General features: G+C 42.5%; 1 protein-coding gene and 1 long non-coding RNA gene across 3 annotated transcripts in view; one reads left to right on the top strand and one right to left on the bottom strand.

The window, feature by feature from the left end:
- The window catches only part of gpc1b (glypican 1b), a 75,856-nt gene that overhangs the window by 28,800 nt on the left and 25,396 nt on the right, over positions 1 to 21,660 (top strand). Inside the window, exon 2 of one of the 2 annotated variants that reach the window (XM_086203573.1) lies at positions 12,095 to 12,253. In XM_086203573.1, coding sequence (XP_086059699.1) covers positions 12,095 to 12,253 — 159 coding nt within the window. Of the gene's footprint in view, positions 1 to 12,094; positions 12,254 to 18,739; positions 18,875 to 21,660 lie in introns of those variants that run through there. The other variant, XM_086203575.1, reaches the window with a different exon arrangement.
- LOC147261523 (uncharacterized) overlaps positions 2,214 to 21,660 on the bottom strand; it is a 76,710-nt gene continuing 57,263 nt past the window's right edge. Inside the window, exons 4-6 of the long non-coding RNA XR_015115783.1 lie at positions 4,907 to 5,034; positions 4,713 to 4,771; positions 2,214 to 2,487 (exon numbers count right to left, since the gene is read on the bottom strand). This is a non-coding gene — a long non-coding RNA (uncharacterized LOC147261523). The remainder of the gene's footprint in view (positions 2,488 to 4,712; positions 4,772 to 4,906; positions 5,035 to 21,660) is intronic.

Below are 21,660 nucleotides of genomic sequence, written 5' to 3'. Positions count from 1 at the left end.
AGTAAGAAAAACTTGGTAAGTATAAAAAGCGTCTTACAGCTGCATTAATTCATCTTTTTTTGGCCACTGGGTGGCAGCAAAGTAAGCGTAACTTTTACATGTCATGAAGTTGTTAACAGCGGGCACAGATGTGGAGATAATGGAGCAACGTTGTTTTGTCTGACCGTCTGGCAAATCGAAGCAAACATGACTCCCCACTTCTGTTTCCGCCCGTTCAGATTTTTCAGCCGCCGAAGGCTGAGTCACCAGAATCACTCGTTCATTCTGATATTGTGTTTTGGTCTCTTGATTTTCCTGCTGCTGCTGCTCGGATTGTGATTGATGGAACAAAAAGTGGAGCTGGATGACAATATTCAGTCTTTAAGCAACAGTGAGTTTCTCCATTCTTGGATTCATGTCAATATCATTAAACTGTAAAGCTGCTGTCATTTTGCAAGATCAGGCAGATTTGCTGTCTCAGACTCTAAACCGGATACTAATCTTGTCTAGTTCCAAAGTCAACAACACAATTTGGACTAAATGAAAAACAAACATTTTATTTAAAGTTTTCATTTCAGTTGCTTGGTTCCAGTCATACATAATTAATGCTGCTAAAATTATTAGTGGGCTTCAACATGAGAGCACTGTCCGAGAATATTCTCATTGGATAATGGTTTTATCTAAATCCTTCAGTCAAAATGTTGCCACCGAGATTTTATTTCAGAAGATGCAAGAAAGTTCCTGTGTCAGAAATCTGAGGGTAAATTCTTAAAACGACTTCCTTCCACGAATTCTTGAAGTCAGAGGATGTCTTTGCGTGACGTGACATCTGCTATTCCTCCGTCGCTCTCCCTCGTCTACAAGACTTTTACTGAATATTCCACATTTCATTTCACACAGTTACAGAAAGACAGACGCATCATTTTCTCCCATCTGCACCATGTGACAGGACGTGTGTCAGCTGTTGACACTTCCTGTCAAAGATCTTTGCTAGTGTAGATCGTCATTGTGAAGAAAAAAAAATCCCACGCAGACACACAGACACACACAGACACAAACACACACTCCTAAACAACACATTCCTGCAGGCAGAGAAAGGAGGTCAAGTCTCAACAGCCACTCTTTTACTTTGAGATGGTCTGTGATACAGCTTGTCAAAAATATATATATATATAGTTGTGATACACATGGACAAGATGACTTTTTACACTCGCCATCTGACTTTGAACGCGCGCGCGCACACACACACACACACACACACACACACACACACACACACACAAGGCTTCAGTAAGCTAGCACATAGCGGAGCTCAAGTCAAGACACGTCTGTAACCTGAAGGAGACGGGTTGTAGAGAGTATCTAGGACAGCGTGTGTGTTTGTCTAATGTGTTGTTCTAGTTAGTAAATAGGTCAGTTCGACTTACAAGTCAACATGCAAAGTGGAAAAAATGGTGGAATGGATTAAAAAAAAAAAAAGGAGAGGCGTGTTGGGTGAGTGGGTGGAAAGCTACAACACCTCATCAGCTCGTTTGACAGCACTGTGATGAGCTGATATGTTGGACCAGTATTTTATGCTCGTACTCACGCCCTCTTTAGGTGATGTTTGTCTGTGTGTGTGTGTGTGTGTGTGTGTGTGTGTGTGTGTGTGTGTGTGTGTGTGTGTGTGTGTGTGTGTGTGTGTGTGTGTGTGTGCGTGTGTGTGTGTGTGTGTTAGAGAGAGAGGGAGAAAACAACACGGATGAACAAAGCAAGGTGGAACAGGGCAAATATAAACGTGTCAAACTTGATTAAGAAAACCAAACTTTTGTAACAGGTTCTGTTCCTTATGAATCACAGCCCCCTCAGCAGGACTTGGATCCCTAAAATGTTGCAGGCTACTGGGCTTCAACATTCATGCGATCATCTTCCACTTAAATGTGCTCCCCAACCCGCATCCACCCTCCCTTGTTGCTGTGTTGGAACATAAATTAGGTTTCACCTTTGTAACATTAGAAGTCACTGTTCCTAATCTATTTCTCTGGCCACAGTGACACTGTTGCACTTCAACGGCATGATCCAGCATCTGGTTTACATGTGTTGCTACGGGAGATGACATAAACTATCAGAGAAACAGGGACATGATTCATAATGTTTTCGGGTTTTTTTTATTTGCTTTGACTTCCCACTGCCTCATGTTGAAGCTGGATCTTTTAACTTTTTGGGAAAGGCGTGTAATAAGGCTTATACTCAAATATGTTTCTCAGTGGGATGATGTATGATGTATAAATATGATCTAAGCTCACAAGGCGGTTGATCGGAATCTCTGTAGGAGTGAGCGGGAATGGGATCGGTGTGGGAGAGAGAGAGAGAGAGAGAGAGAGAGAGAGAGAGGTAACGGTCAACATCAATCAGCAGGATGTGTATTTATTCTGCTGAAGGAGACGTCTTCTGTCTTGTCCTCTCCTGCCGTCACGGCCGTTCTGTCCGTCTGTTTCTACCCCGTGCAGCTCCGCTTGATTCCTCTCACTGTGTCACAGATAATTAATAAAACTTTGTCCAACCTTTAAAAGGGAGAGTGAGCAGAGGCCAGTGAGCTCTGGTGAAGTGTGACAGTTGAATCAGTGTCAGGTCTATTCCTGGCTGTTGGAGGAGGTCTTTGGTTACAGTAGTAACTACGTGAAGCAGGTCAGTAGGGCTGAAAACTCCATCCACATCTGATCAAAAGCACATTTACATATCGTGCTTGTACGCGTGCTCGCTGCAGTTGTATTCTGTTTTTTCTCTTTTGTCGTCACCCCTCTTTCTTCTTTGTCTTCGCTCTTTCTTTTTTTTTTTTTTTTTGAATAATACATTGTGGTCCATTGTGTAATCGTCAACGATGCTATAAATTATTAAAATCGAATGAAAATATAATAAAAAAATATCTGAACCGCAGGAGCTGCAACATTTGGAAATATCAGAAAAATATCTTTGGTTTTGCTACAGTGCCATCATTTATCGTAAACGTGACTAATAGCATAATAATAATGCTTTCTAAAACTGTGAATCAAATCACAGTCTCAGTCAATGTAATATGATGGATTTTTATATATACCAGAGAAATATATGGTCTGGCCTCTGAGGTGTTATTAATAAGTTGTATGTCTGCCACTGCGGCTGCTGCTAGAATGCTATTTACATGACTCCTGCTAGGCTGGGTCATCCTGTGAGGACGCTAGCAGACGTGCAGGCTGGTAGCTAATCGTCTGGTTGGTGTGTGAAATAAGACGTTTTCAGGCGTTTAAAGTCTGTAGATCAGAAATGCCATTGTATTCAGTTGTTGTTTTCCTACTGTTTAACACTAATCCACCGTTCAGCGGAGTGTGTGTTCATGTGTGTGTGTGTGTGTGTGTGTCTGTGTGCGCGTGCATTTCCCTTGCCACTGCCAATAATCAACCTCACTATGGACACACACACTCTCACTAATGACTGGATTAGGCTGCTAATCTCTCACAGCATGTGTACACACATGCATGGCTGCAAACACACATAATATACATTGTTAAATAAGCTGCAGAAGACAACAGTTGAAATGTACCAACTGCTCTCATGTCATGCATCCTAAATGTCCTACGTGCTCGCAGCTCTGCTACTTCAGTAGTATTTTTTAATAATAAGTTTTGTGCTGTTTCTATGTATCTATATCTATAAATACTATTCTAGTGATAAATAAGGTGTTAGGATATGACATCAGTACACCTGTGGCATTAAATTTCATGCATGACCTCCTATAACGAATGCAGCGCCTGTACTTGTCAACAACAAGTATTGCATTCGTTGGAAAAAAACAAGCTCAAACAAAAGAGTTATTGAGGCAGAGAGAAAGTGAAATTATTAGAGTCGGCTCAGTTTACCAGACGCTGGCCGCACTCACCCCGATCAGGGCTTTGCTGTGAACAAGACCAGGCGTCGTCAGCTACCAGGGTTCACATCAGGTGACAGTGTAACCTGCACCTGGAGATAATATCCAGGAACGTCGCAATACCTCGATAGATGAAGAAGTGATGGAGAGCAGCTCACAGTAATTACAGTGACGAATGCTTACGCTTAACTTAGTTAGACAAACATTTTCCAGACACTCCCGGGCATTTCTGAGTCTCCGGTCGGCATGAGCTGCATGTTGGAAATGATGGAACCGAAGGAAACAAATAACCAATCCGAAATGTGAAGGAGAGGCGCCGACTACCCAGGAGAAGCTCACAGGAACCTGATCTGGTTTATGCAACGACAACCTGAACAATGTTGAAACCAAATTTTTCAACGTGTGTCAACGTGGAACAAAAAAAAGTTTTGACTCAAAAAAACAAAAAACATTACTGTCAGGATGACTCGCATATTAATTTCATTGACTCTGGAATGAAGGATACCTTATTTGGTTTGGCCATGGAGGGATCTGATTTCTGCACACGTAACAAAAGCAGGAAGTAAACAAGCCCCCCAAAACACAACAAGAGCATAAAAGCGGTGGACCATAGCAATGTCCCGCTAGCACAGAGAGGAAGCGCTGATCCTGGAAGTTTGAAACAATATCCTAGTTAGCCACTGCTTAGGTGACTGGGATCAGAAAGGACATCCTACTGACAAATTGAGCAGATGGCCATCAGCCACAACTTCAGAGGCCTTACGTTAGGTGCTCTGATTCAGAAAGTGTAGCAGTCAAAAGGCAACGTTAGCAAATGAGACTTGGCTTAGTGCAGGACCAGTAGGCTCACCATGTCCTTGCCGGGGTCAGTCAAGAACAGAGGCTTGGGAGGAGCTGCAGAGGGATGGCCTGCAGGGGGCGACACAGAGGAGAAAGGACGAGCTCAGTGTTAGTTCAAGGAACGATGACAAGTCGGTATGATGTTGAGAGTTTCAACATAACTACACTGATGATAAAAGTTAGGAATGAAAGTGAAAGATTTACCTCATTACTCTCAATGATGAGGCTGTGCTGGTTTTGAAGATGGGACTCAGGTCAGTGTAGCATGAACTGCAGTTCCCAGAGTCCTGTGCGGGACTTTCTGCCACCGTGGTGTGTGCGGCTGCTGCTGGCTGTAAGAGGCAGCAGACAAAAACAAAGAAGGTTGAGAGTGAGGCAAAGAGGATATTTAGGCGGTGATGGAGCCATTCATCAGGGACGGTGATCCTGATCCTAGAAGAAGAGCACCAGTCTCATTTCTGAAATTCCCCAAACCGCCCTCATCATCCGTATCCAACGCATGCCCGACGTAGAGCAGCTGAGAATGAAGTGCCAGTGCGACCACCTGTGCAGGCTAACACACTTTAAATCAGGCCTCCATAGTTTTCACTAAAAGAGGTAAAATCGCCTGGGATGGGACAAACAATCCACAACAACGGTCATGTCATTGTGGTGCTGATGAAGCAGCAAACCCTGTGAAACGCTGTGGTGACACACCTCGACCAGACCAACGCTGTGGGTTTTTCTGCATCGTTCACAGACCGCCAGACAAACGAGGGCGAAATTTTGGCTTTGAGTCATCCTTAATTTCCTGTTGCCCTGCTTCCCTCTGTCTTTCCCACCATCTCCAAAAAAGCTTCTCTGCTTGCCATTCTCTCCCATGCTTTATCACAGTGAGCTCAAGCTAATTCTGCATTCCCTGATTGCTATTTAATAGGAGCCTTCCTCCCTGGTGAACAGCGATAAGCTAATGGTTAGGGATTTGTTCACCATTTAGCAGCCGTGTCCGTCAAAAAAAAAAAAAAGAAAAAAAAAAGAAAGTGATAAAGAAACGCTATGGGATTAAAATGAAAATGAACCTTAATTTTCCCAACCCACCCACCCACCCACCCACACACACACACACACACACACACACACACACACACACACACAGACACATATATTCTGTATATATGGACCAGTTGGGTGGGTTTCATGCAAGTTAGCAATTTCCAGAGAGGTCAGATTAGCTTGCTACCTCTGTACTGATTGGCCTCACAAAAGGTGGTTGATAAATGTAGAGCACCGGCTTGTGTCAAATTTGAATACATTTGAATACATCATTTAATTTGGAGCAGATTTCTATGTGTGCGGTCTGGTTTCAACTGCGTGCAATCAAGTTTAGCTAGATTGTGTAATTAACCTCCTCTTGCAGGACCTGATATTATTTTTGTTACCAGCATTTTCTTCCCGTCTACATCTCGCATTCCGTGAAAGTTTGTTCAGACTGCAGGAAAAATTTAAGAACAATAAAGACAGGAAATGGTGAGGGCAGGCTGGAAATTGGTTAATGCAAGAGTAAATCTCTCATGTATTGAGGGGGATGATATGGAATGAAAACATCGTCATGCACTAAGTACAGAAAACGCACATCCTGTGAGCCAAATGACCGAGGCTGTGATTTTCTTCCTTTTTTTTTTTGTACTGATGCTCTGTTTAAGATCTGATAAACACCTCACCGCGATCACATTTTACGTTCAGATACACACTTTTGTTCAAGTTAATGGACTATTGTTGCTTTTTAAACAGTCTTGACTCATGGAGATGAACTGCAACATCCAAACAGTGGTGGTGATTTATTAGCGATAATTTAGATTCCGTCCCGAGTCTCTCCCAGCAACGACTAGTGTTTGTTTGACCCATCCTGCACCCTTACACACACACACACTTCCTCGCTATTTGACGTCATCTGATTTATACTCTCCTCTAAATGGGTCTGATACATTAATGTCAATATAGGTTGTTTTTCTGGCACTTGAATTTAAGACTTAAACAGTTTGTTTTTTTTATAGGCGGAGAAATCTTAAAATGCACCAGGGCAGTGAGCACAAATGAGTGTTCAAGATCATCTCATACATAGTCACTAGTCAACTCGTGACCTCACAGTGACCTCACAGTGCTCTCAGGGAACGAGGATGAGCCATCAACACCACAACAACCTCCACCCGTCATTATTTTGGATTGTTACCACTTCATAATTAGACTCTCCTTATAAAGGATTAACAAAAGGTTGAAAGTGTGATAATTCTTCTGTTGTAAATACTTAGTAAACCATTAATTAACAGTTGTAGTTCTTTAACAGCTGTTGAAGACGGGAAAAAATAAGCTGTTTCTGCTCGTTGTTGATGATAATGGCTCATTTTACCCTCACATTTGTATTCTGTATTTTAATCTGAAATTCCCAAAGCTATAATAACCTCAACCTGTCCGCTTCACTCTCGAGCCGAACAACGTTTTACTTCTTCTTGAAAGAATTCCTCTCAAGGTGTAACTCATGGTGTTAATGAGACATCAGCAGATAACCCCAAAATATAATACATCCGACCCACAGCTGTCTCCTGTGTGGAGGTGAAGAAACCCAAGTAGCCTCAAAACCCTCTTCCTTCATTGGATAGAAAGTGTCTACTGGATGGGCGCTTGATCGTTTTCCATAGTTTCTTGCGTGACACGATGATTGTTAAACTCATCACCAGCCCGTGAGAAATCAGACCTATTAACACTCCGCCCAACATGTTCATCATTTCAGCACTCTGGGAGAGGCCACCCCAGGGTGCATTCCATGAAATCACCATCAACTTTGTTAAATGTAATAATTCATACCCTTAAAGTGGCGATTTAACTGTTGGAACATTGATTTGACTCACTTCTTTATCTCTCGGGGCTCTTAAGAACATTTCCAGCTGGGAATCATTGATCAGAGTAGTCGTATTGATAATTATTAATGCAGTACTAAAAGTATTCTTGCAGTTCAGTAACCTTTTAACCATATAAAACCATGACTAAACAGGATTTTTCATATGTGGATATCTCTCTGGAAGTATCAGCTCATATTTGACTCGATGCTGATTCATCGTTTCCATTTCAGATAAAACCATATTTGTTTCCTCTGATGCTCTCTCTTGATGTGGCACTTTCATCAGAGGCTCCTGCTAGCATTGCTCCTCTTCAAATTGAGCTGTCCTCCTCCGCTGATCACTCTAGTATCCTCTGGCTAACACAGAGAGTGTGTGGGTGTGTGAGTGTGTGTCAGTGTAGGAGAGAGACAGAGAGGGAGAGTCAGAGAAGGGAGAGAGAATGAAAACATATAAAAGTACAAGAACCATGTCTACTTGTTAAGAATACACTTCCACTACACTTTGTTTAAGTGCCTCGCTGTTGCTCTGACACGCATTTACAAACACACACACACACACACACACACACACACACAAGTGCGCGCACGCATGCACAGCTGATGGGTGCTCTGTAACATTATCCTGCTATTAGTTTAGCCAACCGGAAACGTAATGCTCCGTTACAGGTGACCTTTTCGTGCATCTGTGCTTTTGTGCCTGTGTGTGTGTTTGTGTATTTAAACCTGCAGATTTAGCATGTCACACTGCTAAACTATCAGGTTGTGTCCTGTATGGAAAAGTGCAGACCCTATAAGAGTGTGTTGCTGCCTGGCTGCGTCTGGATGCCTCACACATCCTGTGTTTGGGAGTGAATTGTGCTCCTGAGTATTCTTGTTTTTTGTATAGATGCCCTTCAAACGACAGGCAGTTTTGACACCGGCCCATAATATACACATGCACATAAACGCACACACACAAACACACACACACTCCCAGGCATTTAAATGGCCGTCTCGGAGGGTGACAGATTGCAGCTGACCTCTCATAGTAATGTATATCATTCCTCCATCAATCACTCCACTTCCTCCCACTGTTTTCTTCTCAGTCCTCCTCCTTTTCTTCTCCACTGCTTAACCTTCCCACTCAATTTATTTTCCCTCTCACTGACATGAGCAACACACACACACAAACACACCCTCCTCTAAGTCCTAAACTCTCCAACCAGTGGGTATGAGTCACACAATAACCACTGAGAAGGTGCAGAGAGATGCTCAATGTCACCTTCTTATCCAGGCGGGGCGGCATGTGTTCTGTGTTTTGTGTGGTGTGTGTGTGTGTGTGTGTGTGTGTGTGTGTGTGTGTGTGTGTGTGTGTGTGTTTGTGTGTATGTGTTCGAAGAGGAAAATGGCTTTTAATTGCTCCACTTTAAAGTTGGCCTGGACGAGGCACTTTAAAAGAGCAGTTACAGTAACTTGGTTGACACGTAATCAGGGAAGTGCATGAGTACACATCGAGACTAGAAAATGAGATTGCAGACGATATGGTGTGTGTGTGTGTGGGGGGGGGGGTGTAGGCGAGACAGCGATTAACTCAGGCAGCAACCACAGTCAAAGAAGGTGAAATGCTGTTTGTAATCGATAGCTTTAAGAAGGATGGCATGATGGATCGATGCTGGAGACTTGCCAGTGAATGAATCTTTCCACAGGTGCGTGCTGATGACAGCGTGAGGCGGGTCGGGCCGGGAAAATGATGAGACAACCTTCATCAGTAGCAATAATAGAGTGTTCAATACTGTCACTCATTTCAAAAGGCAAACCACCACACAAAATCTTAAGTTAGCTTGCTGGTCTTCTCCCTCCCTGAGGCAGGGAGGACACCCCCCCCCCCCCCCACATCCCCTGAGAATGGACGAGGGTTAATGGGTGCATTGACGTGGCGCTCCGCGGACATGTGACACAACAACAGGGACAGTGTCAGGTGAGGAAATGAGTGCAGACAGTGAGGAAGTATTGATGAAAAAACAAAAAAGGTCAGGTTATCTGTTCAGTATTGCAGTTATAAGTGACTGCATTTGTTGTGAAGTTCTAGTACCTAGATGCCATTTCTGCCGTCCACCCTTTGGAAGATGCAACTCGTTTTGATTTACTTTCTCGTTAACATTCAAAGTACCATCGGTGTGCTTTTTCTTTGCAGATTTTTAATAGAGATCGGTCCTAGAAAATACCAGTTATTATCAATACTGAGTGAAATGAAACATTTTTCTAGCGATTCATTTACAGCTGAAGATCCCAGTCACTTTCTCAAGTAGATAAATCATGATTTCTTTGTGTGTGTGTGTGTGTGTGTGTGTGTGTGTGTGTGTGTATGTGTGTATGATGAAAGAATACAGGGATTGTAACAATATTCAAGTGTACATACGAATGCTTTTTACTGGATATATGCATAAAATGTACCATTAGAAGTTTTTTTTAGACTTTGTATTCGATGTACATAAAAAGCAATATGGCTTTAATTTGGGTTTTTTTGGCAGTCTAATGATGACTCACTGCTTACACCACTTAAATTCCTTATTTAAGTGGCATATACTACAATTTTTACAGTTCTAGCCCTCAATCTTCTCAATTATGTATCAAAATACATAAAACACTTGGCGGTAGTTTAGAAATATTCATTTAGTGCCTGTGGAGTAAACGTATCGTTGCTGTGACTTTGAGTTCATTTTTGAAATCATACAGAAATGACAAATTTAGTCCAAAGGGTTATTATTTAAATACATCCAGAATAAGTCAGATGTAGTCACTTTAATGTCTGTTTGTGTGCATAAGTTGGAGTGTGTGTGTGTGTGTGTGTGTGTGTGTGTGCGCGTGTGTGTGTGAGCGTTAGTTAAGAGGAATGCTTTATAGACGAGCAGTTGCGCTGGAAAACAATAGCAAGGTCCATGAGTGAGGGCACTGTGTATTTTTTTTAAAAAGCATTCTTTGTAAATAGTAAATGAACATTAACACAAAATGGTGGATTGTTGTGGAGCGACAAGTGTGCTTTCTCTATGGTGACCAATGAATATGTTGGACGGAAGCAGAGGGGGGAAAAGTACACAATCATTACTCACTCAAGTAGAAGTACAGGTACTAGAATGAATAAAAAAAGAAGGTTAAAAGTAGATTCAACCGTACTGAAGTGTAGAAGTACAGACTCTTAAAAGTAGAGTACTGAGTGTTTTTCATGTCGATGCTACAATTCCTCCTTTCCCATCTTTGTTCTATTTCGCGTGACAATATGGCGGATATCTTCTTCACACTTCTTTCATGTTCGCTTCTCCTTCTTTAATAAGTTCTGACAAGTAGCAACCAGTGTTTTCATACATTCCTGTCACCTGTGTTGGAGAGTGAACAAATTATCTAACTCCTTAAACAAAATTCTTGTCTTTTTCTCTTGAGGCTTTTACGTGCGTCAGAGCTAAAAGTGACGAGCCAGTTTTTAAATAATTGGAAAGTAAATATATTTGTGGTTAAATGTAGGGAGTAAAAGTAAAAAAAACTGTCAGACAAATAAATAGTCAAGTTAAGTACAGGCACCTGATTTTTTCTTTTATATATCCAAGTACGGTAACAAAGTGTGTTTATTTATATTAGCCTTGCGTTTTCTATCAGCCACAGTCTCAGATCAGATGGGGATCACAGTCTTCGTTCTCTTGTCTGCGCCTGCCTCTTTCAGTGTCCTGGCTGTGTCTGAGTGTGCTGTAGATTAGAATATTTATCCTCAACTTTGAATTGAATTTAAAAAAAAAAAACGTGCACAGGTGACTTTTCAGGCCAAATTCCAATTTTGATCTTGTTGTCTTTTCATTTGAATCCAGTCAAATGTATATTTTTTCCTCGACTAATGCAAAACGCCTCAATTAGATCTGTAGCTCAGTTAAATGTTGCTTTTATCTGAGCGTGTATGTCTCATACAGTGCAGCTTGTGAGTGTGTATGCTTGTATTTTGAAATCAGAGTTGAAGAGAGGTACACACTTTCAAGGCAAGTCAAAGCCTTGCGTCACTTGCAGACAGGTGCCACCTACGTGGATGTCGTTAGCCTTGGGCCTCGTTGTGTCGATGTAGACGGCTGAGCCTCCATCTTTAACATTTAGCTCTGAATTCAGCTCGACTGCAGGTTTTACCATCTTCGACAGGCTTTGTTCAGATTCTTTCATAAGGTATTAAGTTGTGTCTGTGTGTCTGTGTGTCTGTGTGTCTGTGTGTGTGCATGCGTGCGAGTGCTCCTATTGCCAGGTAATCAGACGCGCAAACCCATGCAGCCGTGCCTCCTTGACTGCCAACAGACTGAAGGCAATAAAAACAATCACTGCAGTCACTTCAGTCTGTCATGTTCACTCTTGAGCATTTTATACAGCAGCAAAGAACTATTCATCTCAGTTTTCTACTCGAGTGCTGACTTGAATGACAGAACCTGTTTCACTAACGCCACATTTTTCTTTTTTTTTTCCTCCTTCTCCTCCCTCTTTCCTGTATCTTCCACATGTCCTCCTTCTAGGGGAGCACCTACGCATCTGTCCCCAGGGTTACACCTGCTGCACCAGTGACATGGAAGACAACCTGACCATGATGAGCCGCAGGGAGATCGAGGGACTCCTAAAAGACTCTGGACGATCCTTACAGGGTTTGCTCACTGGACAGTACAAGGCCTTTGACGGTGAGACGAATATTTGGGGAAATTACGTGAATGTACTGTTTATGATTGACTTTTTCCAACTAGCCTGCAAAGATACTGTCTGTCTACGTGTGTGCACGTCAGCACGAGTGTGAGGGCTCAGTTCAAGCCCTTTAAAGAGCATTGATCTGTTGTCATGCTTCAGCAGAGGAGGATTGTAATGCCTGGTAGTGATTTTGTCATCATGCCAACATTTTGACAAATTGCTTTTACTTATAACACATACAATACAAGGATCTGGATTTAACTGAACTTTACCGTTAAAACTTGAATGCATCAGCTTGTTACGCTGTATTTTAGCAATATTGGATCTTTATGAGGGCTGCATTCATGTGAGCAGCTTCCAGATTTGTTTTGGGGGATCCTGAGGTGATATTATCCCTCCAGCTGCCCCTTTCTGCCCCCCAGAACCTCCTCTTCGGCCTGGAACATCTCCAGGTAGCATCCTAACTACAGTACATGCTTGAACGACCACGGAGACACAAGGGTGAACTGAAAAGACTTGGGTGGTCAAAGGTCAAGGTCACTGTCACCCAATGTGATTGTGATACCTCAGGAACACCTTGAGGGAACTGAGTGCAAAAGTCCACACTGGACTTGAGCAATTTTGAAATTGCAATCCTAATGGCAGTTTAATCTAAATTTCCTTGAAATCGCAATAGGATATAGTGCAATAGAATTATATTCCAAAAGAAGTGTTGTGGCACTGCAGAGATTATCCCGGCCTACAAATACAGATAGATCCCTCAAAAATCCCAGCAGTCATTACGAAATGTTTACAGTTGAATGCGAATGATGACTAAGAATTAGGATTAGGTCCGATACTGTGACTCATATCGTAAATGCAACATCAGTCAAAATAATTGAAAACTGTTTTTTTCTTTTTTTTACGATTTTGGAAGTCAAAAGGTCAAGGTCTCTGTGACAAGCACACAACTGCAACACGGTATTTCTATTCTTGTCATCTGAAAGTCCTTCAGTTCTCCCGCTACATAAAAAGTGCTTGTGAGGGAATAAATTGGTAAAGCAACATTTACCGTAGCCAGTTATGATGGTAAAATGATGTTTAGTTTCTCAGTAAGATCAAATAATATCAAGATTAGTCCTTAATTATCAAAATGAGAGAGAGAGAGAGAGAGAGAGAGAGAGTTTTGATAGTGGAACATTGGTGCTCCATAGCAGTTCCACGTGATCTGTCTAATTAGCTGCTCCAGTTAATAGAGGGGTGTCTGTGCTCCACTTGTTCCCCTCAGCCACTCGGTGACAACAGATCTTCAGCTGCAGCTCTCAGCTTGGCTACATAGCCTGACCTTTTCAGATCACAGTGATTAGTGGCTGAGCGACATTTGTTTACTTTCCCCCTGTCACTCTGTGTCCTCCTTTCTCATGGTTCCTCCTTTTCACTCGGGCCTCTGCTGCTGCTGCTCCTGCTGCGCCAAAGGAATACACTCACCTTGCCAAAATACACAGGCTTACACACACGTATATGCATACATGAATGTAGCCAAGGGATGTAAATTCCATCCCAGTTAGTTTATGTCATGCTACAGTTCCTGAACTTCTCATTTCTGTAGAAAACACCTCATTTAGCAAAGCTTTGCGAGTAAGCAACAAAAACTATGCATATACACATTTAAGCAGCACTCAGATCCAACCGCTAACAAAAAGCTAGATAAATACACACTGACGCACGCTGCAACTTATGTTGTCTCACAATTAAGTCATTTGGAGCTTGTTTTTATTCATGAACGCTCGCCAGAAATGTTCTGGAAGTTGATGTTGCTTTGAAACTCTAAATTAAACAGATTGCTCTTTTCCCTGATCTAAAATATTCTCTCCTCTCCTCCTCTCATGCACCCTTATCTCACCCCAGTGAGCATCAGATGGGGACAGCAGAGCTGACAGAGGGAGGAGAGAATTTTATGTGTGTTGGGACCTTGAGGTCTAAAAACCATCTGTTGTTGACTGTGTTCTCAGAAGGCGAGTGCTGAGCGATAGACTGGGGTTAATTGAGCCATAATGTGTTACATTTGCTGCCACACGATCAGCACAATTTGACAGGATTGACGCTGCGCTTATTGAGAATATCCTGTTCAAGCTGTTAGAGAGCGCAAGTTGGATAATTTACTTCCGCTGCTGGCTTCGGGGAAACGCCTCACTCCTTTACTGATCTCGATTATTCATAGGTTGATTGTTACGGATTAAACGTGACATTGCCATCGCCCCAAACTAACCTTCCAATGAGATCTTTTTGCAGGAGTGCACAGTGACATTATAACATGCTGCCAGTCCCAGTACATCTGGCTGTGTTTAGCAGGGTGTGGGCGAGCCTGCGCCATGTGGCTAAGTGTAGGGTGTTACTGTTCCAGCCCAGGCAAGCTAGGCCTTTTTAGGTCCAGGGACTTTGGAAGAAGACCCAACCAAGCCACAGATTAGAGGACCAGCATGCTCACATACAGCTGGATCAGGGCCTGTGAGTGTGCACATGTAAGAAGCAGTTCTGTGTTTATATGCACATGTTTGTCAGTTTGTAATTTACTGCTTGTCAAAGTGAGTGAATGGAAATGGACCTTGCGTACAGTGTGTGTGTGTGTGTGTGTGCGTGCGTGCGTGCGTGCGTGTGTGTGTGTGCGTGCGTGCGTGCATGCATGCGTGCGCGCGTGTGGTTTGCACTTCCCTGCATCTTCACGGTTCAACTGTGCAGGCAGACGCAAACTAAACAAATATGTCGTTAAACAAAAGATGCAGTGGAGGACAAATGAAAGAAATGGGGTGAAAGAGGGGACAGAGTGGAAATGAGATAAATTGGTGGTAACAAGAAAGAGTGTGGAAGAGATAAACAAAGAAAGAAAGAGAGCAAGGAGGGGTACATCTGAAAGTGAGAGGGAAAAAGGTCAGAGCGGACACAGAGCGATCACTCTGAAGGGAGCTCTGTGGTCGATGGCAGCCAGGTGTGGCGGACAGACGGAACCCTTAAACATGGCAGGTGGTGTTTGGCCCTACAGTGCCATCGCTGGCATCTGGATTCATGTGTGTGTTTGTGGCTTTCCTACAAGCCTTATTCAAATGCATGTTTTGTTTTTGTTTTGTTTTCCTGTAGAGAAATTCTCGATTAAACTTGAAATGGTACGACTTAACCCAAATCATGCCTCCATTAACAAACCATTCTTTTCTAGAGATGGATTTGGGAAAACTAGAGGCCTGAAGATGCCAAAGGGCTTTGGCTCATTTATATACAGGACCTTGGTGTAACTGGTCCACCTCAGCATGCTGTCCAGTTGTTTCAGTAACCAGAGAAAAGCTCTACAACAAACTCGAAAATCCACAACCACCTCTTTGGTCCTCATGGATTGGTGCAATCGCAGCCATCTGTAGCTCAACGTCTCAGAGTTAATATACCGATACGTCCTACCTAAATACAAAACCCATTATAATGTCTGACCTGGAAAAGCTAAACAGGAATGGAGCCAGAGCAGTGTTTTGTAAGCCACAGTGCAACTCAGAACATTTCCGGTGAAGTGTGACCTAGTAGATGAGAGCTGACTCATCCTGCATACAACTCTTGGATTCGTTGAGGTGCATGAAAAGTCAAATAACTGGACCCTCACAGTTGCACCAAAGGTGTCCAGAAACACATCCATCTTCCTGACGTGTGGTGAGAGTTATGGGTGAGATACTGGGGGTGGAACCATCAGGTCAACCGCCAGGTCCTGATGTCCACAGTCGACCTCCATCATGTCAGTCTAGACATGCTTCAGCTGTAGCTGCTGTGGCTTGTTTCCCCTCCTCCATCTTCACCTTCTGTTCCCTTTAGTTTAACCTCTGGTTTATTGTCAGGGAAACACCGACCTTCTCTGTGTATGTTATTATCAACACAGAGGTTGATGTAGTCAATGATGCAATAATAAAAGTCTTTCAATATCCTCCCCGTATGACTCAGATGAAAACACCCTGGTCTGTTGATTCAAAGCAGCACTTTAGAGATCCATTTGCTTCCTAGGACCAGCATGTCAAAGTTCTGGTAGGGACATGCTTTGTTTAAAGAATGTGGGTGAAGGGGAGAAAGAGATGAACCGGTCTGATCCACTCTGGTGGATGAAGACCACCCATAACTGACCACCGTTAAAAAAAACAACTGAATTTACTCTTAAAACAACTACATCTTACTGGCTGCAACTGCACCGGTGCTGTGTCACTCTTTGATGACATCATTAGGTTGTGTGCTAAGCAGCAGCAACCTGTGCTGACAGGATGCTGGTTAAATTGAGAATTGGTAGAGGACCGCGCTATCGCTATAGGACTTGAAGGGAAACATCCATCCATCCATCCATCCATTGTCTTCCGCTTATTCCTGTTAAGGGTTGCGGGGGGGTTGGAGCCTATCCCAGCGGCTACAGGCGAGAGGCGGGGTTCACCCTGGACAGGTCGCCAGTCCGTGAAGAGAAACAACCAAATGAAAAGACCCTAACAAGAGGACAGCCTTACAGTACAAAGCTCCGAGGAGGAATGAAAGAGGCAAATACTTTCGATCTGGACCATAAATGTGACATTAAAATCATTATTTTAATCTAAAAATGCTGTAAAATGTTACCTTAAGAAACAACTTAAAATCTAATTTATTGACTGGCATTTGTATGATCTTCTGTTAGATACAAATAAATCTATATTTTTGGTTGCTTTTTTAAATTTCATCTGAACGAAAAAGATTTTGAAATCAGTGAAGCCCCTTTTGAAAGTGGTTTAAAACAATGCTTCAGGAATAACTGATTTAGATTCGTAACCTCAAAAACGCACCTGCAACAGTTTCTCCACTTGTGTTGCAATATTTCAACAATCAGAGCAACAGTTCTGATTCATTGCCAGTTCTCACAGCCCACCTTCTAATTCCTTGCTTTCAGGGTCACCTCTGATGATGTCATGAAAGACAAGGACATCTGTTCCCATTGTGGTGCATGATTGGTTCATTTTATCTGCATGCAAATCACGTCTTTTGGGACCTGAAGTACCCTGGCCTAATTATGCTAAACACATAACTCACTTGTAGTGATGGCGCCTTGGAAAGATGAATTGAAAGACAGAAAGCAAGTGGAATGCAGCGCGAGTGTGTGTGTGTGTGTGTGTGTGTGTGTGTGTGTGTGTGTGTGTGTGTGTGTGTGTGTGTGTGTGTGTGTGTGTGTGAGAAAAGTGATGGTGATGGGGCACATAGTGGAACGCAGTTTGAGCAAGAGGGAGAAGGAGGACAAAATGACAACAGGTCCGGAATGGTGTGGAGCTTGAGAGAGTACAAGCTGTGTAAAAGCTGGAAGAGAACCAGATGAATAAAAGAAGGCCTGGGTAAATGGTGCATAATGCCAGGCAGGGAAAGTCGGAGAGAACGCTGGCGTAAAGACTTCCACAGAGAGCCTGTTGATGAATGGTATGCATTATGTGATGTGTCTGCTTGTTTAATATATGGGACCTTTTAATAGAACCTAAATGCTGGCGAAGGGGCTTGCGCTGCTCCTGGGGCACAGTATGTGTCTGATAAGTGTTGTTATTGATGGAAAGTCGGACTGACACACAGTCTAATGGCTCCCACATCATCATTTGTGCATTCAGAGGGGCCCTGGATAGCAGCAGTGTTTGCTCGGGCCTGATGTGTTTATTTAGAGGTTTTTTTGTATTGTCCTTGCACAGATAGTAGGGAATGCAGAAGGGAGAGGCGCAGGATCCTCAGTAGTTGTGGATAAGGACGCTCTGCAGCCATCACTTTTCTTTGTGTCTCTTGAACATTTTCCGGGCAAGCTTCTATATAGAAGGTGTGTTTCGGGTGAAGTTAGTTTGTAATAATGTATTCATGCAGCCGGGGAGCGGGAAGCTTTCCCTAAAACCTGCACTATTTCTGCTTTTACAGTCGAGAAATGAGGCAATCGAATAAACAAAACTAAGTGAAGCTTGGGAGGTCAAGATTTCAACTCTTGCCAGTTAGCCTTCTGGCTAGCTGAATAACACGACCTGACATGATATTAGTGACACAAAAACTTGCCATGAAGATGAAGACACACTACCAGACTTAATCAGAGCTCTGTGCTGGGAACGCATTTTGGTTTCAGTTTATGGAAAGTTTGTGTTTAATTTGCATGTAAAATATCTCAATTTAATTTAGAATTTATACTTTTTTCAACCCAACCCAAAAATCTGTTCCGCTTTTTTTTTTTTTTTTTTTTCAGTGAGCAAATTGTTGATTTCGTACCTTGTGTTGCAAGCGGATTCATTGGACCCAGGGTTTACACGAGAATCCTTCTTTTATGCGTTTGCATTCTCAGAACTGGTTTGGCCAGATCATTATTTAAGGAGATAGGGGCGGGGTTTAGGTGGTTCAAAACAACCATGGCAGCTCCTGAGGAGGTTAGCATTCATGCGCTAGTATCTGTTTTATCAGAACTGGAGAGTATTTCTTCCATCAAAAAACTCTTCTCCATTGAAAAGTTGTTTTTTTAATTTGGTGGAAGTTAGCTCTTGATAGATGCAGACTGACACATGGTTCATCCAATCGCCTTTCTTCCCTTTCACGAAGGAGGACTTCCTGGGTTGTTCTGTGTGACAAACGATCTGACGTATCAGGTAAGTTTATGTCCCGACAACTTAAAAGAAACGGCTAAATAAGTCATGGCTTTAGGCTTTAAATGAATGTTTGCAGGTGGTTAAAATGATGCTAATATTTCCAGACAGGATGTTATTATTTCCCAAATACACACATAATCAGCCAATCAACATTATGTATGATCCTGATCCAGATTTAGCTTAAGATCTTCCATTATTAAAACAACAGAATCAGGATTGTGCAGCCTCGGAGGTTAAATGTGCTCTGAGTGCTTTTCACTTTTACTTTTTAATGCACCCCTGCAACCTGATTTTCTCCTCCTTCTCTCTTGGCATATGCTTCATCTTCTGCTCCCCTCGTCTCCTCTCTGCCAAAGCACCAGCCAGCTAATATGAGCACTCAGCACTTGTCACATAGACAAATACAATTAAGGCTGTCAGACAGGAAAGGGAAATGTAGTTGCTGGTGCTGCAGTTCTGCTTTTGTCTCCTTATTCTGTTGAACTTGTATTTTTTCCTTTCCAGTCCTCCATGGTTGGTTTTAAAACTGTCATTCATGCTCCAGTAGGATACTTCTTAGCCGCTCACAGTCTAGTCTGCCTATAAAAAGACATCCAAGCTCATATGGAGAAACAGCTCTTGTATTTACTCCGATGCGAATTGATGTTGTTATTGTCTTGCAACATTCTTAGAACACTTTCATCCAAATTTTCCCAGTATTGTGTGAACTATAAACTGGATTTTACAGAGCCTTTTCAAACATTCAGCACGATCATGAGTGCTTTGAAACATTTCTTGCAAATGCAAGACGAAGTCGATTGAAGGAAAACACACGAGACCAAAAGGTTTGGTGAGAGTGGATAAGTCACGAAAGAATCGATTTCTTGTCAGTCTGTGATAACTTAAGGGGGAATTCCAAACAAGGTCTGTTGTGCTGATCCGATGGATGACTATTAGACATGTGATAACTCTGTACAGTATGTATTTATCCGCTGGAGTTCATGCTTAAGGAAAAAAAATCTGAATCACAACTAAAGACCTGGGGTTACCAGACCCCTGTTGCCTGCCCCTAAATTTAGATTCTGCTTTATACTTTTAAAAGGATCCACTGTGTAGAACATAACAACTCCACTGAACATTGCAGTCCAAGAAAATAACAGTCTGTTAGTTCATTTAAAGATAAAAATATGTAATTTGACACAGTTGCCTTCTCAGTCATTCCTGCTGTGGCAGTAAAATGGTGGATACATTCTTTTGAGCATCATACAACCCCCTTGAAATGATTTTCTTCACAATCATGTGATCCATTTCGTATAATAATATTTGGAAAGTCTGATTTAATCTTTTTTTTCTTTCTATATTTAAGTCAGCAGAAGTAGCCAGTGTGTCCAGCACAAGCTTCTGGTGCTACTGCTCAACCACCCAGCAGCATGGGAATATCTCCAGCTATACAAAGTCCATATTTTGTTCAGCACAGCAAGACTTAATGTCACGGGAATGTAATGTCACTGACCAAGTTCTTAAAATGATTGAGGTTCAAATGTTTTCTGACCTGCTAAACCCTTCCATGAGGAAAACACTTGTGGATTAGCCTGAAATGAGTTGTACAACTCAACATGCCTGTGTGTGTTAAGCTCACGCCTGTAGCGAGCTTTATTACCCAGAGCTTCATGTCAATAATGCAACTTGACTCGGGAGATGAGTTGAGGAGGAGTGAAGATGTAGATACGGACCAGAGACAAGCCCGGAAAATAGAGCAAGAGTTGTCACTTGTCTGATTGAAAATACTTGATTGGTAGATAAAAGATCAAGAGAGAATAGAAGAGGGTAGAATGTATTCTCGCTGAATATGTGTGTGTGTGTGTGTGTGTGTGTGTGTGAGAGAGTTGGTGTGTTTGCCTGCCTTAGTGTGTTTATCTGTAGCAGTGGGAAAACAGAACCAGAATAGAGCTAAAAGAAGCCTCTCTGACATGTCATGGTGACCTGGATGTGAAGCTCAGAGTGATTATAAATGAAATCATTAACTCCCCACTCACCACAGGAAGAAAGTGCTTGACGTAGCTTGTTCTCAGTGTGTGTGTGTGTGTGTGTGTGTGTGTGTGTGTGTGTGTGTGTGTGTGTGTGTGTGTGTCAGAGTAGGAGGAAGAAGAAAAGCAGCATTTGATGGAAGTAGAGGGTGGCTCGAGAGATCTTCCTAATCTACTGTCACATTAAAGAAAAAAGGCTGTTAGTCAGGGGAATATGCAGATAACTCTGCTGGTACAGCAGAAGACGACAGTGCCCCTGAAATATACATGAGAATCAATGAACACCAGCGCTCAAACAAACGTCTTCTACTTTTACATCAGCAAAGAAAAGTCCATTTTGCTTATTTAGGTGGTTTTAAATGATAGCTTCCTTGATTTAAGACACTGGACAACAGAAACGTTACAAAAATAATCTCAAAAAACCTGGAAGGACCTAAAATACTCAAAGAAGAAAGTTTAGATGTATTAATGAAGCGGACGTACGGTATCCCCAGGGCTGCTACCGCCAGAATAAAACTACCAAATCCCACAAACTACTGATGTCCCCTATGTGTCCTTTCTGCTTGTGTGATATAAGCAATTAGATCTGTTCTCGCATCACTCCTTCCCTGAAGGGCGGATGCTGGGGGGACAGAAGTTTTGACTTCAGGGATGTTGGTGGATTTGCGGGAGAGAAAGAGAGAGAAAAATGGAGGGAAGTCTGGAAGCGCAAACAAAGGAATGAGAAAGGTCATTCCTTCGCACAAAAGCACGAGTGCGCACACATTCACAGGGACTTTG

This window comes from Aulostomus chinensis, chromosome 5, assembly GCF_037954235.1.
Source record: "Aulostomus chinensis isolate RoL2024-O1b breed Wild chromosome 5, RoL_Achi_v1.0, whole genome shotgun sequence".
In the NCBI taxonomy this organism is placed as follows: Eukaryota; Metazoa; Chordata; class Actinopteri; order Syngnathiformes; family Aulostomidae; genus Aulostomus; species Aulostomus chinensis.
The sequence above is the reverse complement of the archived record's forward strand: the minus strand, read 5'-3'. Positions and strand labels throughout refer to the sequence as shown.